Source organism: Centruroides sculpturatus, unplaced genomic scaffold (assembly GCF_000671375.1).
Source record: "Centruroides sculpturatus isolate CEXI.00-Female unplaced genomic scaffold, Cexi_2.0 scaffold61, whole genome shotgun sequence".
Classification (NCBI taxonomy): Eukaryota; Metazoa; Arthropoda; class Arachnida; order Scorpiones; family Buthidae; genus Centruroides; species Centruroides sculpturatus.
Genome location: NW_019384572.1, coordinates 38,571 through 66,291, shown reverse-complemented (window position 1 = coordinate 66,291; position 27,721 = coordinate 38,571). Strand labels below are relative to the sequence as shown.

Genomic DNA, 27,721 nt, shown 5'->3' with positions numbered 1-27,721 from the left:
ACACAAATTTCATTTATCTCGAAGCCAGGTGTACTGCACATTTCCTGTATAGACAAAGTGTGTTTGCCGTGACATTCTACTTTTAAGGGAATTTTCTTTCTGGCCAACTCCACAAGTTTGCACCAAGATTCTGAAATGTATAGTGCAGACGTTCTTTTGATATGCTCATTTACTTCAAAATTTCTGTCACAATCATGAAACACATGACCCAGTGAAGCAAACTTATGTTCCATAGTCAACTGTCGTCTTGATTTGAAAAAGGTAATACCAGAATGAGAGTACATTTGTTTTTATTCAGGTCCCACAAGGATCAAACCATGCAACTAACTTAGAACAATTGCCATCATCTATATCTTTGATTTTGGTATTCACATAGTTGCAGAGACAGAATATGATTTCCCAAGAACCGCTGCTGGCTTGGTCTTCTGACTACAATATACATGTACGATTGGTTTTTGTGATCTCAAACAGAGATTTTACAAACACAGCTGCCTACTGCAAAACACTAAACTAATGTTTATGTGAGAAATAGATAATGTTTGTTAGAGATTAAAGATTTCCAAGGTAACATTTCTTTCAGAGGTTTCATGAAAGTCATCTTTCATCATGACCCCTACCAACGTCAAGTCGGACGATAAGTTTGTCAAGAAATCTATCAATTGGCACTAAGTAATGAATCGGAGGTCTAGAATCACGTTTTGATCTCACGATGGAGTAACAATAAAATAAGGACAGATTAGTTTTGTAAGTATTGCATAGCCAATTTATTTTAAAAACTTTTATTGTGTTTTTTATCGTCGAATAGTTTGTGTGTTTATGTACTAATATATACTTTTTTATTATGGACTTTTTAAGGGAAAGGAAAAGACCCTGAGGATCAAGTGCAGCTAGAGAAGTACCTAGGAATATGACAGAGTTTGATTTGAATATTTTTCCATGGAATTGTCAAGGAACTTTAATTTCAAATCTTATGGATGTGAATTTTCTGAAATTTTTATTTTTTTGTATTGTTGCTCTTTTGGAAATGTGGACGACATATTGGATGAAAACTTTTTTGCTTCATTGATAACCATCACAGAACACTTAGCTCATAAGCCAGCTGACCCAGGAAGACCTTTTGGTGGACCGTTATTAATTGCCAAACATTCGGTAAGCTCAAATTACTAAATATATACTTTATTATAATCAAATTCAATTATGATGGGTCTTTTTATGGGATGTCCTAGTTTGATGTTAATTTTTATATACTTATCCATTTCTGAATACGCCCTGTGGCGGATCTCAAAGGATATATTTTTGATTAGTGAACGACGATTTTTTAGAATTAGGGGACGTTAATGATAGAATTGCGAATGAACTATATTCGTTTTATTTCAGCTCTAATATTTTTATAATTCTCATTCTTCTAATGATCCAATTCTTAGTAACAGAGGGGGAAAATATTTAAGTTTGATAAAAACTTTGACTTGCTAATTTTAAATGGTCGTTTTGTAATGATTTTCCAGCTAAATTTACATCTGCTTCTATCATAGGTACTTCAGTTATAGATTTAATTGCTTCCAAATCTAACTTAGTGGACAACTTGAATAAATTGCAGGTTTTAAACAAATTTAATTGTGATCATCTCTACCTGTCTAGGTAACTTTTAAATTTCATAGTTCTAGACCCAATGAAGAGAATTTATTGGAAACCCTCAAAGTTGGCTGATCATTTCTCTACTGTTAATTCTGGGTTTGATGGAATTGAAGAGAAAAACTTTTGGATATTTTTTATCTTTGTATTCAACATTGATATGTTTGCTAAGAGATTTGGTCTCTCAATGTGGTATGCTGTTTGGACAGATTTTCAAGTCCTTATGGAAAAATTTGATTTGATTGTGATCATTTGAAATTTAAAATATTTGCCAATTGTGCTCTGAAATCTTTTAGAAAGGACAGAATTAAAGAAGTTTAAGTTTTTCTTTGGTTTAGAATAATTAGTATAATCTCTTTGTGAGTCAAAGAAGATACTATTTTGGCATAGGGTCAATGTGCAATTTTTGAATTGTAAATTTAGGGCGACTTTTGGAAAATGGTTAATAAATGTAGGGTTCAAAGATCATCTAATATTATTTCTACCAAGGATTGAAACTTGTTTCTGAGAGAACATTTTTTGGTCCTTTTTTGGTTATTAAGCTTGCTATACATTTTGATAATTATAGTCCATTATTAGATGACCCAATTTCCTTTGAGGAACTAGTAGGTTCTAAGTTTTTTAAGAAATAATGAGGCCTCTGATCTAGATAAAATCAAAAACAAGATGGTAAAATCGGGATCTTTTTAATATTACAGTCTGTTGACTCCATCTTTTTACTTTCGATTTTTTTCTCGAGCTCCGACCGATGACACTAAGAATGGCAGTTTGGGTATACAACCCACCTACAATGTTTGAGCGTGCTTGTTAACTTACCCAAATTTTAGCTCCAATTAGAATTTATTTATAAAATATTTGAGATTGTTTCTTTATTGGTCGATTTAAGTAAAGAGAAGCTATGCTAAACAATAAAGTAACAGTATAATGACTAAGTTTTATAATTTGCATAAAATTGGGTAACAATTTATTGAACAGATGATAACTTTTGATCTTAGAACAGAATTTTTTCTCTTAAAAAAAAATGAAGCCTACAAGCAATGTACATGTGAATAATTTTAGCAGTTAGCAAAGCTGTGTGAAGTGAGTTCACAACTAGTTTATAAACTGTTTGTGATTAATTAATGATTTTTAGCATCTGAAAAAATGTATTGATGAGTCGAACTGCCAGATGTTCGTCTTAAACAACTTGAATTTAGTCTGAAACGGACAGAAAACTTGAAAAAAAAAAAATACAAAACCAAAATGGTAATCTATTCGAGTCCATTATTCAAAACCAATGCGGTTTTGAATAATGGTTGCTTTTTGTGTAAAGTACTAGTTTCTCTTGTAAATTACACAAAGATTTTGAAATAATGGCTTCTAAAAACATAAGCAATTTGTGCAATGTCTCTGTTGGATGGCATAAAAGTCTCTTTGACTTGATATCCATTAATTCACTTCTGGTAGTGTGAAGGTTTTTGTCGATCATAGCATTTAAAATTAAGCAGACAACATACAGGGAGCACTTCCCTGTATGTTGTTTGTGCGCTATCTATTGTATGGTGATAGCTATTGTATAACTAGAAATTTCCCTATCAAGCACAATTGGAATACTTTTTATCAGAAAGTAGACATTTTAAAAATTCAAAAAGAGTTGCTATTTCTACAAATTAAGTAGTTTATACTTGAGTTTGACGTGACACTGTTTCGGCAGCCCTTGTCAAAGCCAATTTTACTGAATGTTGCTCGAGTCGGACTTCATGGGTCTTGGTCATTCTTATTCTTTTAGATCTAGAAATTACCCAACCAATTTTACTTTTGCACTTTTCCTCTAGGTGGTTTTTTTGACAAAATAGCAAGTCTTTTTAATTCCACATTGATAAAATAAAGATGAATTGTATGTATGTTAGTTAGATGAGCAATAACACTTTCTAAATAATGGGCTCGTTAGATCGTTATTTCCGATTGGATAATAGGATGTCACGTGGTCACTATGGAAAGATTCTTTGTTCAAGTACAGTTGGTATTTCTTCCTTGCAGAACGTGCTCTTGCCAAAGATCGTTTTTTTACAATAAAATCACAAACTTTTCTATCTTTTGGTTCATCATACACCAATCTTGCTATCATTCTGCATCTTGAGATTTTCTACATTAATTTCTTTGTTAGCCGATTAACATTCCACTTTGTAGAATGTGATTACTCTGCTACATCTGTGAGAAAGGTTCAGTTTGACAGAAAGGACAAGTTTGACAACTTTCTAAAATTTACTATACCACTTGCTCCGAGAAGTAGGTTACAAAAAATAACTCCAAACATTGGATTTTCAATAAAACTCATTGTATGCTAGAGAATTTGGTTTCATTTCCCCTGGAAACAGTTCTGTCTGGAGTAAAGCTGTATTGCACTTGCTTGAACTGAAAATTATTTTATTTGAAAACTCTTAAAGCAAATCAGTGGTGGTGATTAAACAACTAAATTTGTCAGAGAGCATGATTCTTAGATTGAGGCATTTAGACATTCTTACTGATATTTCAAGGGATTTTTTTCACTCAAATATCCTTAACCATGATCTTCAGAAACTGCAAGCACTCCATCTAAAGGTCAAAACATCTTTTGCTCATTTCTCCTTTATGTGGAACTCTAGGATTTTAATTTCTGCATAAACAACATTTTCATTGTTATTGATTCTTTCTTGACAGAGATATAAATGCATAAAGTCACAATGCTTAAATTTGATTTTTGAACAATGTATCTGTTGATACGACTGGAACTTTTTTAAAAATCAGAGAGTATACTGAAGTCAAATGGAATTTTGGGAGTTTAGTTTTAAAATCATATAGAAACTGGTTAACTTGGTTAAATGTGCAAAAGAGATTTTATTTTCAATGATCTGTGCCACAAACATACTTGGTCTCCAACAGTGGGATTTGTAGCAAAATTAGTAGTAAGAAAGACCGAAAAAAAGAGCTATTGAATTAGGTCACGCTAAATTTCTAGGCAATATGGTAGGGTCCAGCAAACTCAACTTACTGTGGACCGAGATGATGAGTTACAGAATATGTCAAGTTTTATGGCACATGACAATGCTAGTCTAAATAGCAAAATTTTTGTAAATGTATTGTGTGTGCAAATTCATATATGTATTAACTATGTACCATTAGTGACTATTTCTATTTACAGCTGCTAAATGTTAATTTAAAAAATTATTGGCCATTCGATGGTTACTTTCGAGTTAGTGTCGTTCATGTTGTGGCACTTTGTTAACACATGGAACCAATGCTATTATTCAATGTCGCCAGTGAATAACGACAACTTAATTTCTACCTTTATAACTGAACACTAGGATCAAATACGTGTAAGAAACGTTAAGTTTCTGGGACTCTACTGTGCATGGACAATATTTTTATCATTAGGAAAACCTGTATGAAGAGAGCAATAATGCCAAAACACGTCTGAGTTTAAAAACTGAACAAGGAGGAGTCTCTAAGGACATGATATTAACAAATTATCTACAAATTCTAACAATATCAAACCAGTTCTTTTATTTTTGATCAAAATTGAGACTTGACAGATTCAGTGTATTTTAAAAAATGAAAAATTTGGTCCAAAATAATAATAATAATCTTGTTAGCTTAATACATTTTAATTATTGAAAATAATCCATATAATACAAAATACGTTCACATATTAAATGGAGTCGTCCACTATACGGGACTAACAAGTAAGTACTGTACTTTTGGACTTATGTCGTCATCTTTGTAACCGATAGAATTTTCCAAGCACGAATAAAAATTTGAAGCTTGGTTTTATCATAAAATTGATTTTATCATCATAAAAGGATAAATATATTGTTGCAAAAAAGTAACAAAGTGAACATATTGGATAAATACATTTGTTGCTTATAAAGATAATCATGTTTATATTCCCCTACGCTCATTTGAAATGTGAAATAAAATTATTTAATTAAATAATCCAAAACGGCATTTGTAAATTTTTGTTGAACCAAATTCGACTCATTCCATTTCTTCTCGAGAATTCTGTTTTCGGTCCGGATCCGGCATGCGACAGATTTGGATCAGTGGCGAGCGTTTCAGATTGGACATATTTAGTGGTGTGAGAAAAATGAATTGATGTTTTGTTTTGTGTGCAGCTGTCTCAATCATCATATCCATACTTATTCTTCTGTTCACCAAATCCTGAATAAAAAAAATTAGATATGCAACATTAATGTAGATCTTTTCACTGAGCATAAATACAGCCATGTCTTATTCACAACTCAAAATTCTAGTAATTACAGGCTGGTAAATTATGTTCACAGCAATAACAAGTAAAACAGGGAAGTAACTTTTGGGATGAGACTAATTCCTGGAGAGCACGAGCAATGCATGTGCAAATCTCGCTCTCGCACCAGTTTGCAGAAACAGTCTCGGCATTTCATATTTTCTTTTGACCCGGTTCTTGGTCCCCTGACTACCTACAAGTCTGGTTTATTTTGTGTGTGCATGATTTGGGCACCAAATACACGGTGCTAAATCGCAACTCCTGACATGTACTCCTTCATACCTGTAAGCTGTGTGCAGCCGTTGACAGCAGTGCGATTTTAGATGCAACATAGTCTCATCAAAACAGATCTTCACAATATAAGATACATTTAAACATTGATTAATTCAATATATGGATTCAAAAGCAAAAAATTAAATTCTAATGATATAATCCAATTTGATTTTCACATACTTCTTAGCCTGCAAAATGCAAGTTTTTGATAAGTAATAGTATATGATGATATCAAAGGTTATAAAGTTTTGTGGATTATATAACAGATTGATCCCAGAATGGAAGCAATGTTAAAAACTACAAAATCCTAACAGTGGAATACCAAAGATAAATAGCAGTCACAGGAAAATCAAGGCATATTTTGTGAACTGGGAATAATTCCAATCAAGAGATTTGGAGGATAACTGGAATTCTAAGAAACTAAGAGGGCCAATTAAGACTGTCATAACAGAAATGGACTTTAACTTGTATTTGATGAAATTGTAAAGACTATAAATAGAGGAATGACTGGAATATGGAAAAATAACATTATAGAGATTGGGAATGATGATAATACTCTAACAAACTTTTGCATTTGATAAAACATTGAAAAAATACAATTCCCTTACATTACCTTGCTTTTCAGAAATTTTTAGTACAGTAATGCCTCGAGATATGAGCGAGTTTTGGTTAAGCATCCTCTAGTTGGTGCTGTGGGCACCAAGCTTTGAGATTATTTCCACTTGCAGTACACATGTTCACCTCGCTCTGGAAAGATCTCTGTTGTGTTGTGTCTTTTTTGCCATTATTTTGCAAAATTTCGTTAGTGACACCATTGGTGTGAAAAGCCGAAACATATGATTTTGCTTGAGGTAAAGTGGGAAATTATAAAAAAACATGAAGGCTTAAGAGTAATGGATTTGGAAACACAGTATGAGCATTCTACATCAATGATATGCACAATATTGAACAGAAAGCCTCTATAATGGCAGTCATATATATAACAGCAGCCAAGGGAGTAACGATAATATTGAAGCTATGCACTTCGGTCCATGAGAAAATGGAAAATCTTCCGTTTCTGTGGATAACAGAGTACTTAAGCAGTTCATTGGAGACACCTTCACTGAGGCTATCATTTGTGAAAAGGCACAAACAATTTACTCAGATTTTTTCTCCCATTAAGTGCAGGCATATTAGAAAATGTCGATTTACTGCAAACAAAACGTAACAAATTAGAAACTGAAGTAGACAGACTGGACAAATATCTGAAAAATGTGGATCATTTTACTCAGATTTGATACAACAAGAGGGTTAACTACCCTCTTGTTGTATCAAATCTTATGTTGTTCTTCAGCAGAAGAAGAGTCTAAAAAGGGAGCTGGTTTGAAAATTTCAAAAAAAGGACTGGCATTCATTCTGTTATTAGGCATGGTGAGGTGGCCAAAGATTTTGTCAAAACACTTGTGAAAATCATAGAAGTTGAAGGATAATCCCCCAACAAGTCTTTGACTGTGACAAAACTGGACATTTTTGGAAGAAGATGCTAAGGAGGACTTACATCACAGCAGAGGAGATACCAGGCCACAAACTGATGGACACGTTAACTCTTGCACCATGTGCAAATGTAAGTGGTGACTGCAAGATAAAGCCACTTCTCATATACCACTCTGAAAACCCAAGAGCTTTTAAGCTGCATATCATGTGGAGGGCTAACCCAAAAGTGGATGATGAGGCAGTTCTTTGTCAATCAGATAAATTTGGTGTTTGACCTCCAGATACTTTGTTTTACAGCAGGACCAATGATCTACCACTGTGAGCTCTTCTCATTCTAGATAATGCGCCACCCCACCAACCTTTAAGACGACATCCTTGGGGAGTTCAGTTTCACCAAGGTTCTCTACCTTCTCATTATTCCAATCTCAAGAAACTATATATGAAACACCTTTTCAAACGATGCTTTGAGGTTACAGAAAATACCAACCTCGCTCTTAAAATGATCCTTCCTGAATTCTTGAAGATTATGATATGTCTCAAAAATATTGACATGGCCTGGCAGGATGTTACAAAGAGAATATTGACCTCTGCCTGGAAGAAATTGTGGCCTAATGCTGTGAAAAGGACTTTGAAAGGTTCAAACCCGAAGAGGAAGTGGTGAGGAAATCACAAGTCTGGAGATGTAAACAAGATTTTAGGTGAGAGTTCTGAATGCTGATTTAGATGGTGTGAGACCCGAAAGGCCCCTGGGTCTAAATTAATATTTTATTAATAATGTTAAAATATTGTCACCAAATATTACTTCATTTTTGGTGAGAAAAATACTGTTTTAACATGGGAATAGGCAGATAACAGATGTTACTTCCTTTCACAGAAGAGAACATCCTCTGACTTTCCCTTATCTGGTTAAAATCCTGCTCAGATGGGAAATGGTTACCCCTCATTCATTCCCCTTTCATCCGTTCTCATGAAAGAGTTACTGGCCGATGATTGGTCGGTATTTCGAAGATATACAGGGAACTTGTCAGAATTCGGGGAGTTGAACGACAGATCTGAAAGCGTCCAAACTCCACATACGTTTCCCTCCTGATGAACGACGTCCTTAGACGAGTCACATACGGAATAAGTCTAGAGTCTGCACGTAGAAAATGATTTTGTGCACTTAGTGATCTCCCATACGAAGAAGTAAATGAACTTTATCTCCAAAGTGTCCATACAGAGAAGATGACGAACGACAACTAAACAGGTCGTATGTCTTATAACGATTTTGTGAGCTCTCTCTCGATCGCGACTAGGGTAGAATATAAGTATAGCTATCGCTCGATTTGTATAGTATTTGTAGTGGTTCTGTCTCTCGTTTATCCACATTCTGTATGAGTTTATTTTCTTGTTTATTAAATTTATTATTTCGTTATTTATTTCGTTATTAATCAAAATGTCTCGTACTTGTGTGACCGAATCAGATCATATATGCGTGTTTGTCCGTGCATCGATAAATTGACAAACTGGTGTCAGTCCTGACGAACATCTGACCTTCGCAGTTCGGATGAACTAGCGGTTATCGCTCTCCTATGAAACTTTTAAGATCGGATCTCTGAAACTTTGGAGACAGATTTCGGTTAATCTGTGCCTAGTAAGTGATACAGGCGAAATAAACCTACCCTGTACCCCAGGCTACTCTCACAATGGAGATGGTGGAGTTACAGAAGGAGCAGATAAGCAAGGTTATACAAGTGATTGGTATCCCTGCGATGGAGCCAGAGGTGGAAGAGGTTAGCTCTGCCAAAGTTCTTTAATTTCGCACGTAATGTGGGAGAAATTTACAGACTTTGTTGAGAGAAAACACCTGGAAAAAGTTGTCACTGGTCGTGTTATGGCTTAGGCAAACCTCCTTGGACAGGTTTATGTTGAAACGGTCGGCCAATAAAAGTGAAGACAAAAATTAAATTTTAAAATTTTTTAAAAATTAGTTACAGTAATGGATAAAATTAATCTTTGGTATTGTAGACTAGGCTAGTCATTGTCCCTCTATTTCTCCACCGCCAGTTGGACTATGACTTATCTGAACTTCATGGTTCAGTACAGTTTGTTTGTAAGCTACATGTTTTTGCTTGTAAGAAAAAAAAAACAAAAATAGGGGTGATTTTTTAGGGGCCTGGAATGGATTGGAATAAATTAAACTCGTATCTCAAGGCATTACTGTATTTGATTAAAAGTTCATTATAGTTGCAAATTTGGTATGCAATAAAATGTACCATTTTCTCTGACTCTTGTCATTTTTAATTTTGATCCAAAAGCACTATCAAAAAATTTTTCAATGAACGGCCCCATTGCTATTTTTCTATTCCAAATTATAAGATACATGAACGATGCATTCATTGTTTTAAAGAAGATACATGGATGACCACAAACATGTCATCCATGTATCTTCTATAAAATTCTAAATGAACAAGACTTAGAGAAAGGAGTACATTTTTTGGATGTATGGATTGAGATGTGGATTTAATAAAACAAGATGAATGCAGGATGAAGTATATAGTAAAGTTGCTTTCAGACCAATTTATATACTGTTTCATTCATGGGATCTCTACAGATATAGGAATGCTGTTTTTGAAACTCTGGTGAGAAGAGCAATAGTTCTTAAATTTAAAAAAAAAAAAGACTATACAAACAACAAGTCCTTTTTTTTCTGTTCACATCCTTTTTAATTTCAATTCCGGAAACCACAAACAGCAGGCGACATGAAGTAATACTTCTAAAACAGAAAAATACAATTAAAAATGATCTCGAGGTCAACCCTTTTTTGTGGGTTACAACATCAATAAACATTAAAAACCAAATTCTTCACAACAGCATTCATGTTATATAATTGCATTTAAGCTGAGAGTCCTCTGGTGGATTTTTGGGCAACTCGGAAATTATTTACATAATTGTACGTATTAGCCCAGGATTGTTATAATGTGTACAATTATGTAAATAATTTCCGAGTCGCCAGAGGACTCTCAGATCATTTTTAATTGTATTTTTCTGTTTTAAAAGTTTTACTTCATGTCGCCTGCTGTTTGTGGTTCCTGCATTTGAATTAAAAAAGATGTGAATAGAAAAAAGGACTTGTTGTTTGTATAGTCTTAAATTTTCAAATTAATTATAACAATCCTGGGCTAATGTGTACAATTTAGCAATAGTTCTCTTTGTGACAGCCATTAAAAGTAGAATTAGAATTGATAAAAGAGCATGGAATAATGAAATTGAGGGAACCAAAACAGAACGAAGACTGTTTCTCTACACAATGTTGACTTGTAGAAAATAGGATTTTATAGAGGCTCAGAGAAAGCAACAAATAAAAAAAAATAGTTTTGAAGAGAAATTCCATGTTTTTTGATAGAAATGACATACAAGAAAAGCAACAATTTTACTGCATAGATGAGAGACAATCAGTAAATTTAGCATGAAAGTACAGTAGAGCGTCGATTTTCCGAAAGTCAATCATCCGAAAGAATTCCAGTCGGCAAATTTAAATTTTCACCAGTGCTGTGGCACTTCAATCTTTGTCTATGTCTTGGACTACTGAAATATTTTACGTTTTTGATACTAAATTAACATCTGAAGTATAATTTTTTATTGTTTTTATATTTTTCAATATATTTATTTTGTTTGTAGAAAATAAAAAAATAATTTTTTACGATACAATAGTCTTCGTTAGGCTTAACATTGACGAAGCGACACGCATCGGAGAAAATTTTCAACATCGGATACGTTAAACTGTTTTTTCGTACATAAATCGGTTATCCGAAATATCAGTTATACGAACAACCCCAGTCCTCAATTGATTCGGAAAATCGACGCTCTACTGTATTATCAAAAATAACAATAGTTTAAACTAAAATTGTTACCATGAAGACATCGTATTCGTCCAAGATACGAAATGGCGATTCCACCGCATCCCACAGGGCAAGAATGAGACAGACCGTGGTGAATGAACGTTCTCCACCCGACAGCGACTTCATGTCTTCGTTCATTTCCGCAACATTTGAATTTGGCTGAATCTGTAACAATATTAAAATGTATGCACCTCTTAAACACAGTGTGGTTGTATTCTTTGCTAACAGTTGTTTTTACTTGACATTAAACACAAAGTATATAAATATAAACAACTTTAGTAAACTCAATACATTGCAATGATTTATGGCAGTTGATGGCATGATTTGGCAAAATATATTTCTCTAGGGCCAAATTTATTTGGCCCTAGAGGGATACATTAGGTGCTATCTCATATTAAATTTAATAATGATAATCTGATTAAATAATTTTAGACTGAACTGGAAGAAAAGAATCGGCCCGTAGCAAGACTCAAACCTGAAACTGCTGCTTACCATGCTGATACGTTGCCAATTACGCTACATGGACCTTCGGTCCAATCTCCTCTTCCAGTATATTTAACGTTACAATATAACTATCATCCATTATAATTATTAAATTTAATACAAGATGGCACCTAATGTCTCCCCCTGAAGAGTACACTGTGTACTGGCGAAATGCATTTAGGGATAAATACAATGTAATAAAAAAGGTTTCTCTCTAAGAAAAAACTGGTTTGCTTTTTTAACCTTTTATTTTAGAGTTTAGAAGGTTTTATGCCTCCATAAGTCAGAAAAGAAGGGAAATTCGAATTTTTGTGTACTCACTCACAATTAAGTAAGATTAGAAAATTCTGACTCCATCATTTTAAATTTTTAAATTTATTTTTATACGATTTTTTAAAGACAGATTGATTTGGAGGCAAGGTTGAAAAAGTACAGGAACAACGAGAGAGAGATATTAATTAAGGATATATAATTTTTCAAGTGCCATCTACATGAAGAAACCACCCCAAAGACACTCAAATTCAGGGATGAGGAAAATAGAAAGATTAATACTAAAATCTGTGATCATAAAGGTAAAATGATTTATAATTTAGTTATATTCTTAAAAATGTTAAAGTACGGTAATTATAAACGAACTAATAACAATATTAAATAATTTACTCAATTTATCATATATTTAACTAGCTGTTACCCCCGACTTCATCCGAGGAGGTTTTGCAAGCAAACCCCATTTACATTCAATATTTCAATAACTGTAGTAATTGTTATATAACATCTACAGCTGAAGAGAATTACCGAGAATCAAACGAACTATTTTCAATTTGATCAGTTTTCTGGAATGTTTACAATCATTCTATAATCGAACCAATATGCAATAACAAATTCAAATTTAAAACGGTTCGAACATTTTTAAAATCGAAATAGATGAAAATATTTATAACAATGTCTGAAATATTATCAATTTAATACACCTAAGTGCTCAATGAAGACTAAATGTAGTTGAAAACAAAAAATTGCATCTAAAATAGTACAGTAGAAGCTGTTCTTCCGGTTAAGCCTTAATCTCTCCCCCCGCAGGGGAATTTAGAAAAATCCCTTCTTAATGTGAATTCCCATGGTATACCCTACTAAAATGCATATAAAAAGAAAAAAATTGCATCTAAAATAGTACAGTAGAAGCCGTTTTCATGACGTACCCTAACTGTGTACCAAATTTCACCTCTTTAGGTTCAGTGGTTTGCTCTTGGTGATGATGAATCAGTGAGTCAGTTAGTCAGGACAAGCAATTTTATATATTTAGATTATCCGTCAGAGGATGAAAAAATAGAATGGCAAAAGAATTTAGTTCTGGAATTTTCTTTGCAGATAAATTAATAAGATTATATCCATTTTCTGTCGTTTGGTATTAGTATGAATTTACCTTTCTTTGATAAAATAACAGATACTGTAGCAGACATAGAATAAGCAATATTTAGAAGTGAATATAAAAAAGAAGAAATTAGAATTAAAATAGCTGAAGATTTAAAGAAATTCAATACAGATAAAGGATATATTAAGGACTATAAAGCCAAAAAATATATAATAGATTAATTAAACAAAGATTAGATTTTTTAGAGCTGACAAATCACAACAAATTATAATACTGACTATACAAGAACTCATATCAGAAGGAAACTTTGAAGAACTAGAACAAGATCCGACAACGAATATAAGAAAAACGTTAACTAAAAAGCTAAAGAAATTGTCAAAAGAAGGTATCATTTCAAAGTCAGAAATTAATGAAATACTCCTAAAGGAAAATGTAAGAATATCCAAATTAAATATTTGTATAAAAACACAAACAACTTAAAGTCTATAATGTTAAAATAAATGTAGACCAATTATTGTATAATTTAGAAATTTTCTTAAAAAATCCTTACAGGTTTTTTCAAATTCCGAATTTAGTATAAAAAATGCAGATGTTGTAATAAACTAGAGAGAGGAAAAATCATACCAGATCATAAATTAATGAGCCTAGATATAGTATCAATGTATCCTTCAATTAATAAAGAAATGATAGTGCAGAGTTCCTAACCATTTAATAGAGCTTATTGATTTCATGTTGGATAAAAATTATTTTACAGCTAATGAAAAATATTATCGTCAAAGAGATGGTATCTCAATGGGATCTGTTATTGGCCCAAAACTGGCAGAAGAATTTATGACAGATATGGACGAAACACTATCAAGTCTAACAGGAATAGAAATTTTTGCAAGGTATGTCGATAATAAACTTATATATAAATTGATCTTATATTATTATTATATTATATTTTCTAGATATTACAATTGAACATTTTAACAATCATCTTGAATATAGTAAGTATGAAAAGCCGTGTAATGCTAAAAAAGTTATAAATTTTAAATCATATTGTCCAGTAAATCAAAAACAGAATATATATTTGATGGAAATTAGTAAGATTCTTTCCACAACAACAAAACCTAAAGTAAGAGAAAAAGAAGTCCAGACAACAAATAATAAGTTTTTGTTAAATGGATACCCAAGAAATCTCTTAACAAGAGGTCATCATACAATTTTTTTAAATTGATATAAAGTAAAGATACGTACTTTTTAATTTCTTGTTTTATCATTTAGCTCCAATCCAAAAAAAACAGGCTATTTGAACTGATGAAAATAGGACCCATTGGAAGAGGAAGGTGATGTGTACAGATTGCAATGCACTTGCGGAGTCCCAAATTTTTACGTTGGTGAAACCAAATGGAAGTTGAAGGTCATACTGTCAGAACATCTCGCCGCAGTATGTTTAAAGGTCAATACTTCTCTAGTGTTTTTGTAGTGTTAATAATTGTCAAATTAATGTTAAATACTGTAAAATGGAAATTTAAAGAGCATTTTGCAATCGTTATGCAAATTAACTCTGTAAATTTAAATAATGGTGAGGCACCAGTGGAATGCTGGGTAACCTTGTCGGATATAAAAACTGTAAGCACAGAGTAAGAGATTGTAATGGATTGCTATTGTGATTGGCAAACCAAATTGTATTGTATATTTTGGAGCCCTACTGAAGAGGCCAGTGTACTGGCAAAATGCATTTAGGGATAAATACAATGTAATAAAAAAGGTTTCTCTCTAAGAAAACACTGGTTTGCTTTTACTAAAATGAAATAGAATTAAAAATGTTTTAGAGTTTAGAAGGTTTCATGCCTCCGTAAGTCAGAAAAGAAGGGAAATTTGAATTTTCGTATACTCACTCACAGTACAATTAAGTAAGATTAGAAAATTCCGACTCCGTCATTTTAAATATTTTAATTTATTATTACTGTTGGGATTAACAATATAAAAATGAGTCCTACTCAGTTGATATAAGTGCCAAGTACTAAACAAGACATTAATTCATAGCTACAAAGGAAACTCTCTATCATGTGATGTTGGCATAGGAATCAGTATTTAAGAATTGCCAGATACTGTGACATGTATTTAGTACAGTCACTTTCTGTGAGGTGTTATTTTAATGCCAAACGTTTTCTTCTACACATCAGTAGGTTCAAGTATTTTTGTGTGAATTTGTCATGTAGTAGTAAGTGTGAATGATAAATTTGTTCATTTCTTGTGTCCACTTTGTCAGTGGCCAGTTTGATGTGCAACTGTAGCAGTGATTGTGATACAACACTTATACTTGGGATAGTATTGCATTTACTGCTAATGATCAAGGAACACTGTGGCAATTTTTAAATGTGAGCATCTGCCTAACCCACAAATGTGGACCTTGTTTATTAAGGACATACCCTGCCAAAAACTTGTCAGAATATTTTTTATTTTAAATGTGTTTTGATTTAATCATATTTAAATTATTGCAAAAACATTAAAAAGCAAATTAAAGCAAATTTCTATACGAGCAAATGGAATTACAGTAGAGCATTGATTGTCCGAAACAATTCGGGACTGGGGTTGTTCGGATAACTGATCATTTATGAAAAATATATTAAACATAAAACTGTAATGTGTATGATTTGTATCACACGTCTTACAAGTACATACCTTACATAATGTAGTACATTAAACTAGGCCTACAGTTCAGTTCAGTTTGGCAGGGAGGGGAAGAGTGCTGCAATGCCACAGCCCTAGCGGAAATTTGAATTTGCCAACTGGAACGCCTTCGATTAACCGGTGTTCGGATAATCGATGCTCTACTGTACAAGCTCAAATTTTTTTTCTAAGATAATATTATTTATTTATACATCAAACCTCATATTGTAAGATTAGACAATCCATACAATTTTTTACAATAATTTTGCCTATATTTCACTGTTTCCAAATAAGATTTATAAACCAACACTCATAACTCATAATCCATTAAATGATAAATAATAGAATTTCTATATAAACTATATTTTATAAAATTAGTAGGAGTGCCTAGATTGTCAATTACAATTTTGGACTGCCGTATTCCATACCAGCAAAGCATACTCTGAAAAAAGCTTACTAAAGCATTATTAAAAAATTAAGAAATTTCTCTAATCTTTTATATGCGTTATTTATAATTATCCAAATATGAATATTACAACTACACTTATTAGAAAAAGTTATTCCCAAATCTTTACAGTAACTGACATATTTAAAGCAAGATTATCTACATAATACAGGGGACTGCCAAAATGAATGCTACCATTTTAAATTACTCAAATTATGTCACTTATTAACCGAGAAGTATGTGACATACACTAATCGATACAGTAAATGTCAGAGTTTTGTCTCCCATCTGCATTTAAACATCTTGTTGACTACTGTAAATGAAAATGGTGACTCTACAACAGAAAAGACATTTTGTGCTCTGTAGTTTGTTGCAGAATGACGAGTTATTCCGACTTTGTCTGGCTTACTTGCTCGGAATGCTGCAATTTCAACATCACAGGAAATCAACATACGTTGCATATATCTTCCAGGCCCACTATCACCTAGGAAAAAATTTTCTTCAAAGACTAGCAAGGAAAAAGAACGTGCCTCATAATTTTCAGGAATGGCAGTTTTCTAAGGACAATGGATTAGGTGGTGGTGCTGCTGCTGCTATTTGCACTTTTTTCTGAAAAAATGATTTATTGTGAAGTACTGTTCAAAGCCTGACCAATTGTCGCATGATTGCAGAAAACAAGTTCCACCACATCCAACACCAAAGGAATTTCCACAATTTCTCTCATTAAACCAATTAAAATAGCAAAGTTCGCCTTTCTCATTTATCCTGGCAATCATCATCAACAAGACAAAAGTGATTTCTGAGGTATTTTTACCTGACTTCATTCAAAGTTTTCTCATATTCTTTGTGTAAGTATATTTTCTTTAAGGTGGGTTCTGAAGACAGACTCCTCGTCATATACTTTTCATTGAAGTCTTTTTTTATATGAATTGGAAAACAATTGACTGAAAATGACCATAGCATTTCTGGTCTTGAACATTTCTTTCCAGAAAATATTCTGTTAAGGTAACTTCTATGCACTGGAAATCTGCTACTTTTTGATTTCTATTTACTATTGAACACAAGACTGTGTTATTATTAAAACACTTGGCATTTATCCACTTTATTCAGTTTTTGATTTCTAAGTTGATGTTGATGTTTGTTTGTGACTAAATGCTGTAGTATCTGTACATCACATTTCTGTGAACAGGATACTTTCTTGCAACACATACAACAAAACAGTTATACTCTTCCTTTGCCAATCCCCTCCAAAAGACTATATATTTTCTTAAGTGAAAAGTTGTTTTCAATTGTCCTATGTTTAATTTTCCTTGAACAAGTAAACAAACTTGCAGTAGAAACTAAAAAAAATTGGATTATCTTGTATAAAAAAAATCATGAGATTTTATTGTTGCATTTTTCCATCTATCATTTACCACCTATTAGCTGAATTCCTAATGTCAATGTTTGCCAATTTTCCACATGGTTAATTTGCTGCATTGTAAATTTTCTGTGGGTAGTTTTGCCATTCAGCCATATTTTATGTTAAATAAATACAGGTATCCCTTGCTTAATGTGGGATTTGATTAACATGCAAAATTAATTGTGGCAATCCCTTTTTATATGCAGCAGAAATTTTAATTAATATGGCTTTAACAGCTGTCTTTACTTAACATAGATATGTTTTCCTCGACAAATAAGGTATTGGCAAATTTGCTATTAACTGAAAATTTTTTATAGTGGGTGGCAACTGTTTGGTTGAGTACCGAGGTACCTCCCTATTTGGTTAACACGATTTTGATTTACACGGTAGAATCAAAGGATTAAGGGGAATTCCCGCCAATCAAGGGATACCTGTACACAGTTTATAAACTGCATACATATTTACTTACAAAATCACAAAAAAACAATAAAGCTGGAAAGCAGGTACAGTTTATCACAGAATTTAAATCTGCTTTTCCGTTTGCATTTTAACTGATCAAAGAAAAAAAATTCAGCATAATAGCATCAATGCTCCTCATACATCTGTTACTATGTCAAATTTCATTTCTAATTTTTACCCCATCCTGAGATATTAAATGAAATAGACATCAACACGCACATCCACAAAAGTTTTTTGCATTTTTTGGATTCAGGAGGTTCAAAACTTTGAGATTTACAAAAAAAATCTCTGTGGGTCAAATTTGACACAATTCCAATACTTCCCATTGTTATGCATACATAACAGCCAGGAAAGTAAAAGTTGTAACTTTCTTCATCTAAATAAGGCTTTCACTTACAAGAATTGTCAAATACATTCTAACTAACTGAGACTTGGGTTTTATACTTTTTAAAAAATAATGCAAATGACTTTTCCCCCCAGATTAGACCTTTAAGCCAACAATTTTCAGTAGCCACTTGAGGGCACTTGACAGCAAAATTATTGGTGGTGGCAAGATTGCAATGGCAAAATGACATAGAAGCAGTAGTAGTAGATGTTTGCATTCATTTCTTAAGGTAACATTTTACTGCTGTCGGGGCACTAAAGAGCTACCAAACAAAACATGTTTGAGTTATTTCCTCCAATCCCTTCTATTAGCTCATGTGCCTAGAAATGATGGATGTACTTTAAACTGAAACTTCACAAATCAATATTTATTTTATTAAAACAAATAAAATTAAATATTGTAATAATTGGTTCCTTAACTGTTTATCTATCAAAATCTAAATTTTTGTAGTGTGTACATTAAATTTTCGTAGGTGAAGCACAGAGATTCATAATATTTTGTTCATATGTTTCTAAAGGCAATTTGTTTCTTTGTATCAATTCAACAATTCTCGTTTAATTATTGTACCAGTGATGTAGAGATGTTTACTTCAGAAATTCAACCAACAATTTTAACAAAAAAATTAAGAAGAGAAACTTTACCTAGTCCAGACAAGTCAAGAATTGCTTTGATGAGTAGACCTATGATTCAGTATGGTATATTGTTTGGCAATAGATGGCACAACACTTTACGCAAGTAAAACAAGGTCAAGAAAAATTAATAATAAAACAATGAAATATAGGTATTACAAGAACAAAAAGTTAGAGGATTTGTAAAATAATTTAAAATATTTACAAAATAAGTTCTAAAATTAGAAAAATTTGATTTAAAACATCCATTTTTGCCTTATTTCTCCACATTTTTACTGCAATGGAGCAAATAATTGAAAAAGTAAAATCATAGCTTTAGTCACAAGTATTTGAAATTATTTAATTTAAATACTTTTAACTGTAAAGGGTCTTTACAGAGGACAACTTTGTTTATAATTTACATCATACAATATTGAACTAAAGAGAAAATTTGAAATACACACAAATACTTTTAATAATTTAACAAGCAATTATTTTATTGTGACATTGTCACAATACCGGACTGTAATTTTTAATTAATTCAATTTAAAATATATGCTCTCCAACTCAAATTAGTAGTGGTTTGCCCCTGTATAACATACTTTTCCGTTAAAGGAAAACTATGTTATACAGGATAATAGTCATGCCATTCTTCTGTGATATTCTGCTCGCCTCCCCTTTTTTTTTGTATTGTTTAAATTGTGTCCTTCTCCTCCTAACCCTAGAAATTCCACAGAAAAAAGGGATAGTTTACAATCAACTATCAAAACTCTTTCCTTGGGTTAAATGTCACAGTCTATACCAATAAATTAGATTGATGATAAAATCAAGGCAAGAACAGATGTTTAAAAGAAACTAATAAACTCTCTCCTCTCATCTACCTGCATGTGGCACGTGTCTGCGGACACCTGCAAGATAACCAAAACAACACGATAATAATTGCCTCTCTCGTCGACTAATGCAATATTTAACATAAACAATCTAGAAATTATTGTCAAATCTGAGAAGATATTATCAAAATATATAAATAATTAATGGGAGAGAACTGTCAAATTCGTAGGAATTTATATCATAAAATTTCACCTTCAGTTGACCAATGTCAACAATCCGACCGAAGAATACATTGGCAACGTTCCGTACCAGCTGGATCTAGATCGGATACAGCTGACAGGTGTTCTTATAAATCATCAACTATTTGACAGTTCTCACTCCTCAAAAATAGTATAAAGAGGGCTTGGACGCAGTCCACAGGGCGGACATCAGCAGGGGACATTGACTGCGGCATCAACTGACCCATACAGCCACCCTATCTGTCGCCACCTCCCATAACTGCCGTGCTGATCCAGGAATGTTTTTACCAATGACCCATATTACGGATCGGGAACTTAGAGGCATTTTTAAGAAATCTATTTGTATACTCTCTCTCTCGTCTCTTAGTTTAACTTAGAGAATAGAACTTAGATGTTCCGTAAGAAAGACGAATCATTGTCGCAATGTAGAATAGAATTTTTGTAGCTATTCACTTTTGCCTTTGACATGTATTATTTTATAGTTGTTTATTAAATGTGTTATTCTTGTTCAATCAGTGTATTTATTTGGAAACCTGTCAACTTACTCATTGACCTCCCCACACATTTCATTTCGTTCTCCTATAAAGCCATCTTCTGACGGAGCTGCTGGTAAGTGGGGACAACTAACCCCCTCGGTTCTCACACTTCTATTAACAACTTTCGGGGAAAATGTTTGAATTAAAATAATGTGACTTTTGGTTTGCATCCGAAGTTAATTGGGGCCTCCTGCACCTAAGCTTTCCACATCTGTTCTCATTTCTCGAGATTAAGGAAAGATGGACGGACAGACGACAATGGGAATTTATAAGTCACATGAAATATCCAATAATGTTAACAAAAATATAATTTTGAATAGGATTGTAGAAATAGTCAAACACTTATCAGAAAATGAGAATGAATTGTATATAATGATACACTGTTTGACTGTAAACTATGTTTAATTGAACAAACAAATACAAAGAACAGTCGACCAGCACAAGCCTTCTGTGCTAGTTTTTAACATGGCAGAACTTGGTACAAAAAAAGGCGTGGAATGATGTGATGCACCCTGGCAGTTGAGAACAACAGTACAAATTTCATATTTCTTAACACGAATCATGACTTGTGGATGTCACTGAAATTAGTTCAGACTCTGATTCTAGCGAGAGGTGTTCATTGCTTACCTAACCAACTTCTCACGCTGACACGAGAACAAAGTACACAATAGAAAAGTCAAATTTAACAATGAAAGAAAAATTGGACTTATTCATTATACATAAAACACTGAACACTGAAGACACTGAAAACAGTAATATAAGTAACTTTAAAAGTGTAAAAGATATAGTTAAGAAAGAAATGAATTATTTTGTAGAGCAAAAAATACAAGGAACATATCTTAATTAAAAAGGTTTTCAATGCTCTAATGAGAGTACGTCCAACTAGTATCAATTCCGAGAAAGCTTTTTCTAACGAGGCTGCCATTTGTACGAAAATTAGATCTAGATTAGACGATGAGAGCCTATATGTATTATGTTTTTTAAGAGCCTACTTTCAAAATAAAGAAAAAAATAATTAATAATCAGCATTATTTCAATGTTTATTATGTCAAATTAATTGCTATTATAAGAATGTTGTTTGTCTAAACTGATAGAAAACTTGAAAAATCACTAGTAATCAGTAGCATGGGATTGTATGTCAAGGTGGGAGAGCAAGAAGAGCAATGCCCCCCTAGCTTCTGATAATGTATCATGCCACAATTTTAAGATATTCATAAAGAAACTAAATGATAATTTGAAAAATAACTTATTTTAGAATATAATCTAAAACAAATTTAATGTATTGTTTTAAGAAGTGGGTGAAGTGAGCAGGGGACTTCATCCCCTGCTCACTTCACCCACTTCTTAAAATATTTTGTGATGGTTTATTGATTCCCTGTGCTGCTGTTTTTATCTTTTCTTTTATGACAGCATAAAATCATCATGACACATTCTTCCAAATATTTTACATATATAGAAAAAAGTCCACTTTATCATAAGGTTATTCTTAAAATTTTGAATATTTATTAATAAATTATTTTATAATAAATTTTTTAAATTAATTAAAATTTACATCTCTCGTTTGCTAGAATAAAATTTGCATAACTGACAGAATCTGCTATTTTGTCTACATCGTGCACACACAACACAATCTTTCTGCTTGAGTTTTCTAGCACAGCTGATCATGTGTCAGAAGAGCATCTTCAGTTTCATACATGAGTGGGAGTCTTAGACAGATCCTTAGTTAACTGCTTGCAAACTGAAAGTATTCACTGTCTGTATATTCTGTGTTATTGGTTTGAGATTTGTCATATTGGTGATTCTAAGCAGACAAAGTCCTAACACCTATACTTGTTATAGTGTGCTAATACAAATTTGAGAGCATAAAAGATAAGAAATAAGAAATTTAAATCTATACAAAATGAGTTAAATTTTAAGATCAAATGTTGGTAGAATTGAAAATTTTTTCACTTACTTTGATCTCTAATAAGCCTTTTTTGTGATCAAATTCTATTTTTCCAGAATAATTGCGTTGAGACAATGCCGTGATGAAGAGATACCTTACTCTGAGAGACAGCTGTTGACGGAAATTACTATAAGCCTGTTTACGTTCTACCATTACGCTGCTGAGTTTCTAAGCAATGAGAAATATTATATTAACAAATATTGAATCTACTTCCCATTTTACTGGACCGATAACTTACCTCGGTGAAGTTTTCTATTAGTTGTATATCAGATTTTATCTGTTCGTATTTCATTTTGGTTTCGGAATATCTCTCGTTCACTTCCTCTCTACTTCCTCGTCTAAAAGTTATTTTGAAAATCGTTAAAAAGTTAAGTGCATTTATTTATTTACATTTATATTATTATTCTTATTAATGCATTACATATTTTAAGGAACAAGTCAAATTCAAATTTTAAAAATATTTTCATATGTATATTTATATTTTCACTTCTTTAATTCTGCATAATACATGATACAAATCATCACCAAAGAATCTAATAAATGATGCCATTTTTTTTCTGACAATTTGCTTTTACACTTTGAGAAAATGCTATTAACTCAATGATATTTAGAGTTTCTTTTTTAAAAAAATGTCAAAATTTAAGGTTTCTGTAACATTAAATTCATGTCTTTTTTGTTTAAAACTAATATAGGGAAAAACATTACCCCTAAAATAAATATCATAAACTCATATGAACTGTACAGGTTGTCTTGGAACAAAATTCAGAGATCATCAGTTTGATAACTGTTTAATATAATTACCAGACTGTTGTTTACTACTGAACACAAGACTGTGTTATTATTAAAACACTTGGCGTTTATCCACTTTATTCAACTGAATAAAGTGGATAAACACCAAGTGTTTTAATAATAACAGTCTTGTGTTCAATAGTAAATAAATATGAAAACAAAATTTCAAAAAACGAATCAACTACAAATTTAGTTATAGAAACAGCGACTTCCATCTATAGAAAGAAAATAATGTATACAGTTCAACAAATGGATACTACATACAGCGCAAGGATACAAGGTGAGATAAAGAAAATCTTAATAGATATAAACTACCTCAAGATACATTTAAAGGAAAATAGACCACTAAAGACACTCTCTCTCCCTAAATCCATCACAAAAGTCATCCCTACAAGAGACAGAAATTACTTCAATCTTAAGATTCTAAGGTCAGCTATAAAATATAAATATATTAAACTTAGACATTTAAAACGTAATCTTAGGAAAATAAAGAATAATAAAATAGAATATCACCTAAATGAAGTGGATGAAAAAGAGCAAATTAAAAATCTAAGTAATTATGAAGCCAATAAGTTTAAGAAATTAGTTAAAAAATTCCAATATCCGTCCAAGGATGAAATTAACGAATGGAAAGAATCCCTAGTGCAAAATAAAACTCAAATCAAAATTCCCAGTGATATTCTTGAAACAATACGCAAAGGCCTAGATTTTAGTGGCCCCAATAAATGGGAAGTTCTCACAATAATACCAGGATTAGACCGAGTATGTAACACCCTACAAGATATGGAATCACAATTATTGAAAACGAGTCTCAGCAATAAGATAAAGAAATATGTAACAAAAGAAAAAGGGAAAACTGTAATAAAAGATAACAATTATTACAGATATAAAAATGAAATTAAAAAACTACATAACTTTTTGGAGGATAATAAACTAGATATAATAAAAGCCGATAAATCAAAACAGCTCATCATAGTAAATACAGAATAGGTAAAAACTAAAAAATATGAGTTAATAGAAAGCGGAAAATTTAGGCAACTCCCTATAGACCCTAAGGAAATTATATATAAAGAGCTAAAGAGCAGGATTACAAGATTACAAAAGTTAAACAAACTGACTAAAACTGAAAAAGAATTTATTTTAAATGACAACAATGATCACACTCAACTGAATAAAGTGGATAAACGCCAAGTGTTTTAATAATAACACAGTCTTGTGTTCAATAGTAAATAAATACGAAAACACGGTTTCAAAAAACGAATCAACCAGACTGTTGTATTAAACAATTTATTATGTAATTTGTCATGAATTATACAGAATTGAAAATCTGAACAAAGTAAGATATTGGCAGATCAATTTACAAATAAAACCAGAAATTACTGTAAAAAGCAATTCCAGATGGATCTAATAAAAGAATATTCACTTTGGTTTGAAGTATTTCCATTTAGTAAGTTTTCATTAATAATAATAAATACAGTCAAACTTTCATATTACGAAGTTCTCTGTATAACAAATTTTTGCATCATATACTGCTCATTCAGCCAAAAATATACAGGGTTTGTATTTTTTATCTTGAGACAACAAAATAACTTAATTGGATCCCATTATTTTGGGAAAAAGGTATAGACAAAAGTTGTAGGGTGTCAAGGGGCCAATCAATTGGTGACCTCAGATGTGACCTTGACCTTCAAGGTCATTTGGAAGTCAAGTCTGGTTTTTTCAATGGGAACACACATTTTTGACCCTGGCAATGGACATTTCACAACCGGACATTTCACAACCGGATGTACGTTTAACCTTATTGTCTAGGTCAAAGGTCAAGATTATTTTAAGTTTAAAATTATAAGCTTTTTCTAATGGTAAACCATACCTTTTATTACTGGAATAGTCAGGGAAGTAAAAGTTACATTTTTTCATGACCTTATTACTTTGAACTTTAAAAGCATTCACTACTTTTAGCACTACCAAGGAGTAACAATGTGGCTTTAGTAGTTTTCTGCTCCCTTTGAGGGGCTTATTTTCAGAGAGTCTCCTTGCCTCTCACTATCGTGGTGTTTGTTTTCGGTGAGTCACTTTACTTCTTACCATTGTTTGAGACGTTTGTTTTGGGGGAAATTTTATAACAAATGTTCAAAATAATGCCCTTCCACTTTAATGCATTTATTCAGCCACATTTATAATTATCACGCTTGAGATGACCTTCAGAGGTCAAATTTGGGGTACTCAAGATCATTGCTTATTGTGAAATTTCCCATTGTTTCCATATAAATGTAACTTTTACCTCCCTGCCTATTCCACTAATGAAAAGTATGGTTTTTCACATTAGAAAAAGCTTATAATTTTAACCTTAAAATAATCTTGACCTTTGACCTAGAAAATAAGGTCAAAGGTACATCCGGTTGTGAAATTTCCTGCTCTTTCCACTTTCGGTGTCAAAAATGTGTGTTCCCATTGAAAAAACAGACTTGACCTCCAAATGACCTTGAAGGTCGAGGTCAAGGTCACATCTGAGGTCACCAATTGATTGGCCCCTCAACACCTTACAACTTTTGTCCATACCTTTTTCCAAAATAATGAGATCCAATTAAGTTATTTCATTGTCTCAAGATAAAAAATACACCCTGTGTGTAAAACTGCTTCTAAATAAAAAGGTTAAATTTCTATACAGTGAATATTTGTGAATTTGTAAGGATCATTGATCATTAAAAGTCAATTAATCCATCTGGGTCAAGTTTGAATTTAGGTCCAATTTCAGGTATCAATCTGTAAACTCTTTGGAAAACCATGGCCCATTTGTGAGAAATAGTGGTCTTTACTCATGTAATCTGACCCTCACATGGCTACTGGTTGTAAAGAAGGCAGAGAGAGATTAGGTCCAAACACAGTCGTCAACACATGAACGCTTTACAATTATGTGAGGTTGCTGACTGGGGTGTCTTTTTCAGGACAGTCATGCAGTCTCAACTATCACATGGGAGTGGAAAAGACTCTCCAAGGCAGATTTTCCATGTTTTGAACGTTTAATAAATTATAAAAGATTTTCTCACAAAAGAGCTAATTCTCCATTGTTACAAGTCTTGCAGGGAGAAACCAAATAAAGTCCGAAAGTTCCTTAGGCTGTTTTTACTCGGTCCCTTGTTGATGATTTCGAGATCTTCAGCCCTGGGGTGCACTGTTCAGCTTCGAACAGATGGTCCTGGTAGCAGGGATGATTCTTGAAGCTGGAGAACAATTCCAGAGGAGCAAATGTTACTCCAAAGGAGATAAAAATCCAACATCTGATGTTTATGGAAACACCAAGTTGTGAGAACTACAGGAAAATGTGCTAGAACCTACATTTACGTCAATGAAGATATAGTTTTAATGCTTTTAATAAGCATGAAGCATATATTTTTAATATTAATTAATACTTTTAATTCAAGGAATATGTTTTGATTCTAAACTTGTCTACGTTGGAGCCACGACGCGCAACTTACGCCAATGACTCAAAGAGCACAAATATTTGATTGATAAAAATAACGACAATACCATACTATCAGCTTATGCAAGACAACAAGACATTCAAGTCCAATGGGATCAAGCAACAATAATCAATCCAACAACAAATGTAAACACGATGAAATATCTTGAACGGTTAGTGTGAGATTCAGCCTGGGGTACAGGGTAGGTTGTTATGCCTGTATCACTTAATAGGCAGCTAGTTGGTGAAACTAGTCTCATACATCCACAAGAATGGCTTTCCTATTTAATAGGAAATCGAGTGGTGGAGGGTCTTACAGTAAAAATTTAAGCGGAAGTTGGCGATGGCGAATTCACCTTCTTCCTTATGTCAGGGTCCCGACACCAGTTTATCTACTTGCGTAACGCGGATAAACACGCGTGAAATTTATGCCGTAGATCTGATTCAGAGATTTGACACGAGACATCTCTTAACAAAATATATATATAGTTTAATAAACAAAATAAACAATTACAAATACAGAATAAGAAATAATCTAATAATCCCAACAGTCAATCAAAGAACTAATGATCAAGTCAATCACGACAGGAGG

General features: G+C 32.5%; 1 protein-coding gene across 1 annotated transcript in view; it reads right to left on the bottom strand.

The window, feature by feature from the left end:
* Positions 1-3,760: 3,760 nt before the first annotated feature.
* LOC111624233 (structural maintenance of chromosomes protein 6-like) overlaps positions 3,761-27,721 on the bottom strand; it is a gene marked incomplete at its 5' end in the record, with an annotated part of 59,205 nt that continues 35,244 nt past the window's right edge. Inside the window, 4 exons of the mRNA XM_023367049.1 lie at positions 3,761-5,808; positions 11,533-11,685; positions 22,890-23,048; positions 23,119-23,218. Of these exons, the coding sequence (XP_023222817.1) occupies positions 5,626-5,808; positions 11,533-11,685; positions 22,890-23,048; positions 23,119-23,218 (595 nt within the window). The remainder of the gene's footprint in view (positions 5,809-11,532; positions 11,686-22,889; positions 23,049-23,118; positions 23,219-27,721) is intronic.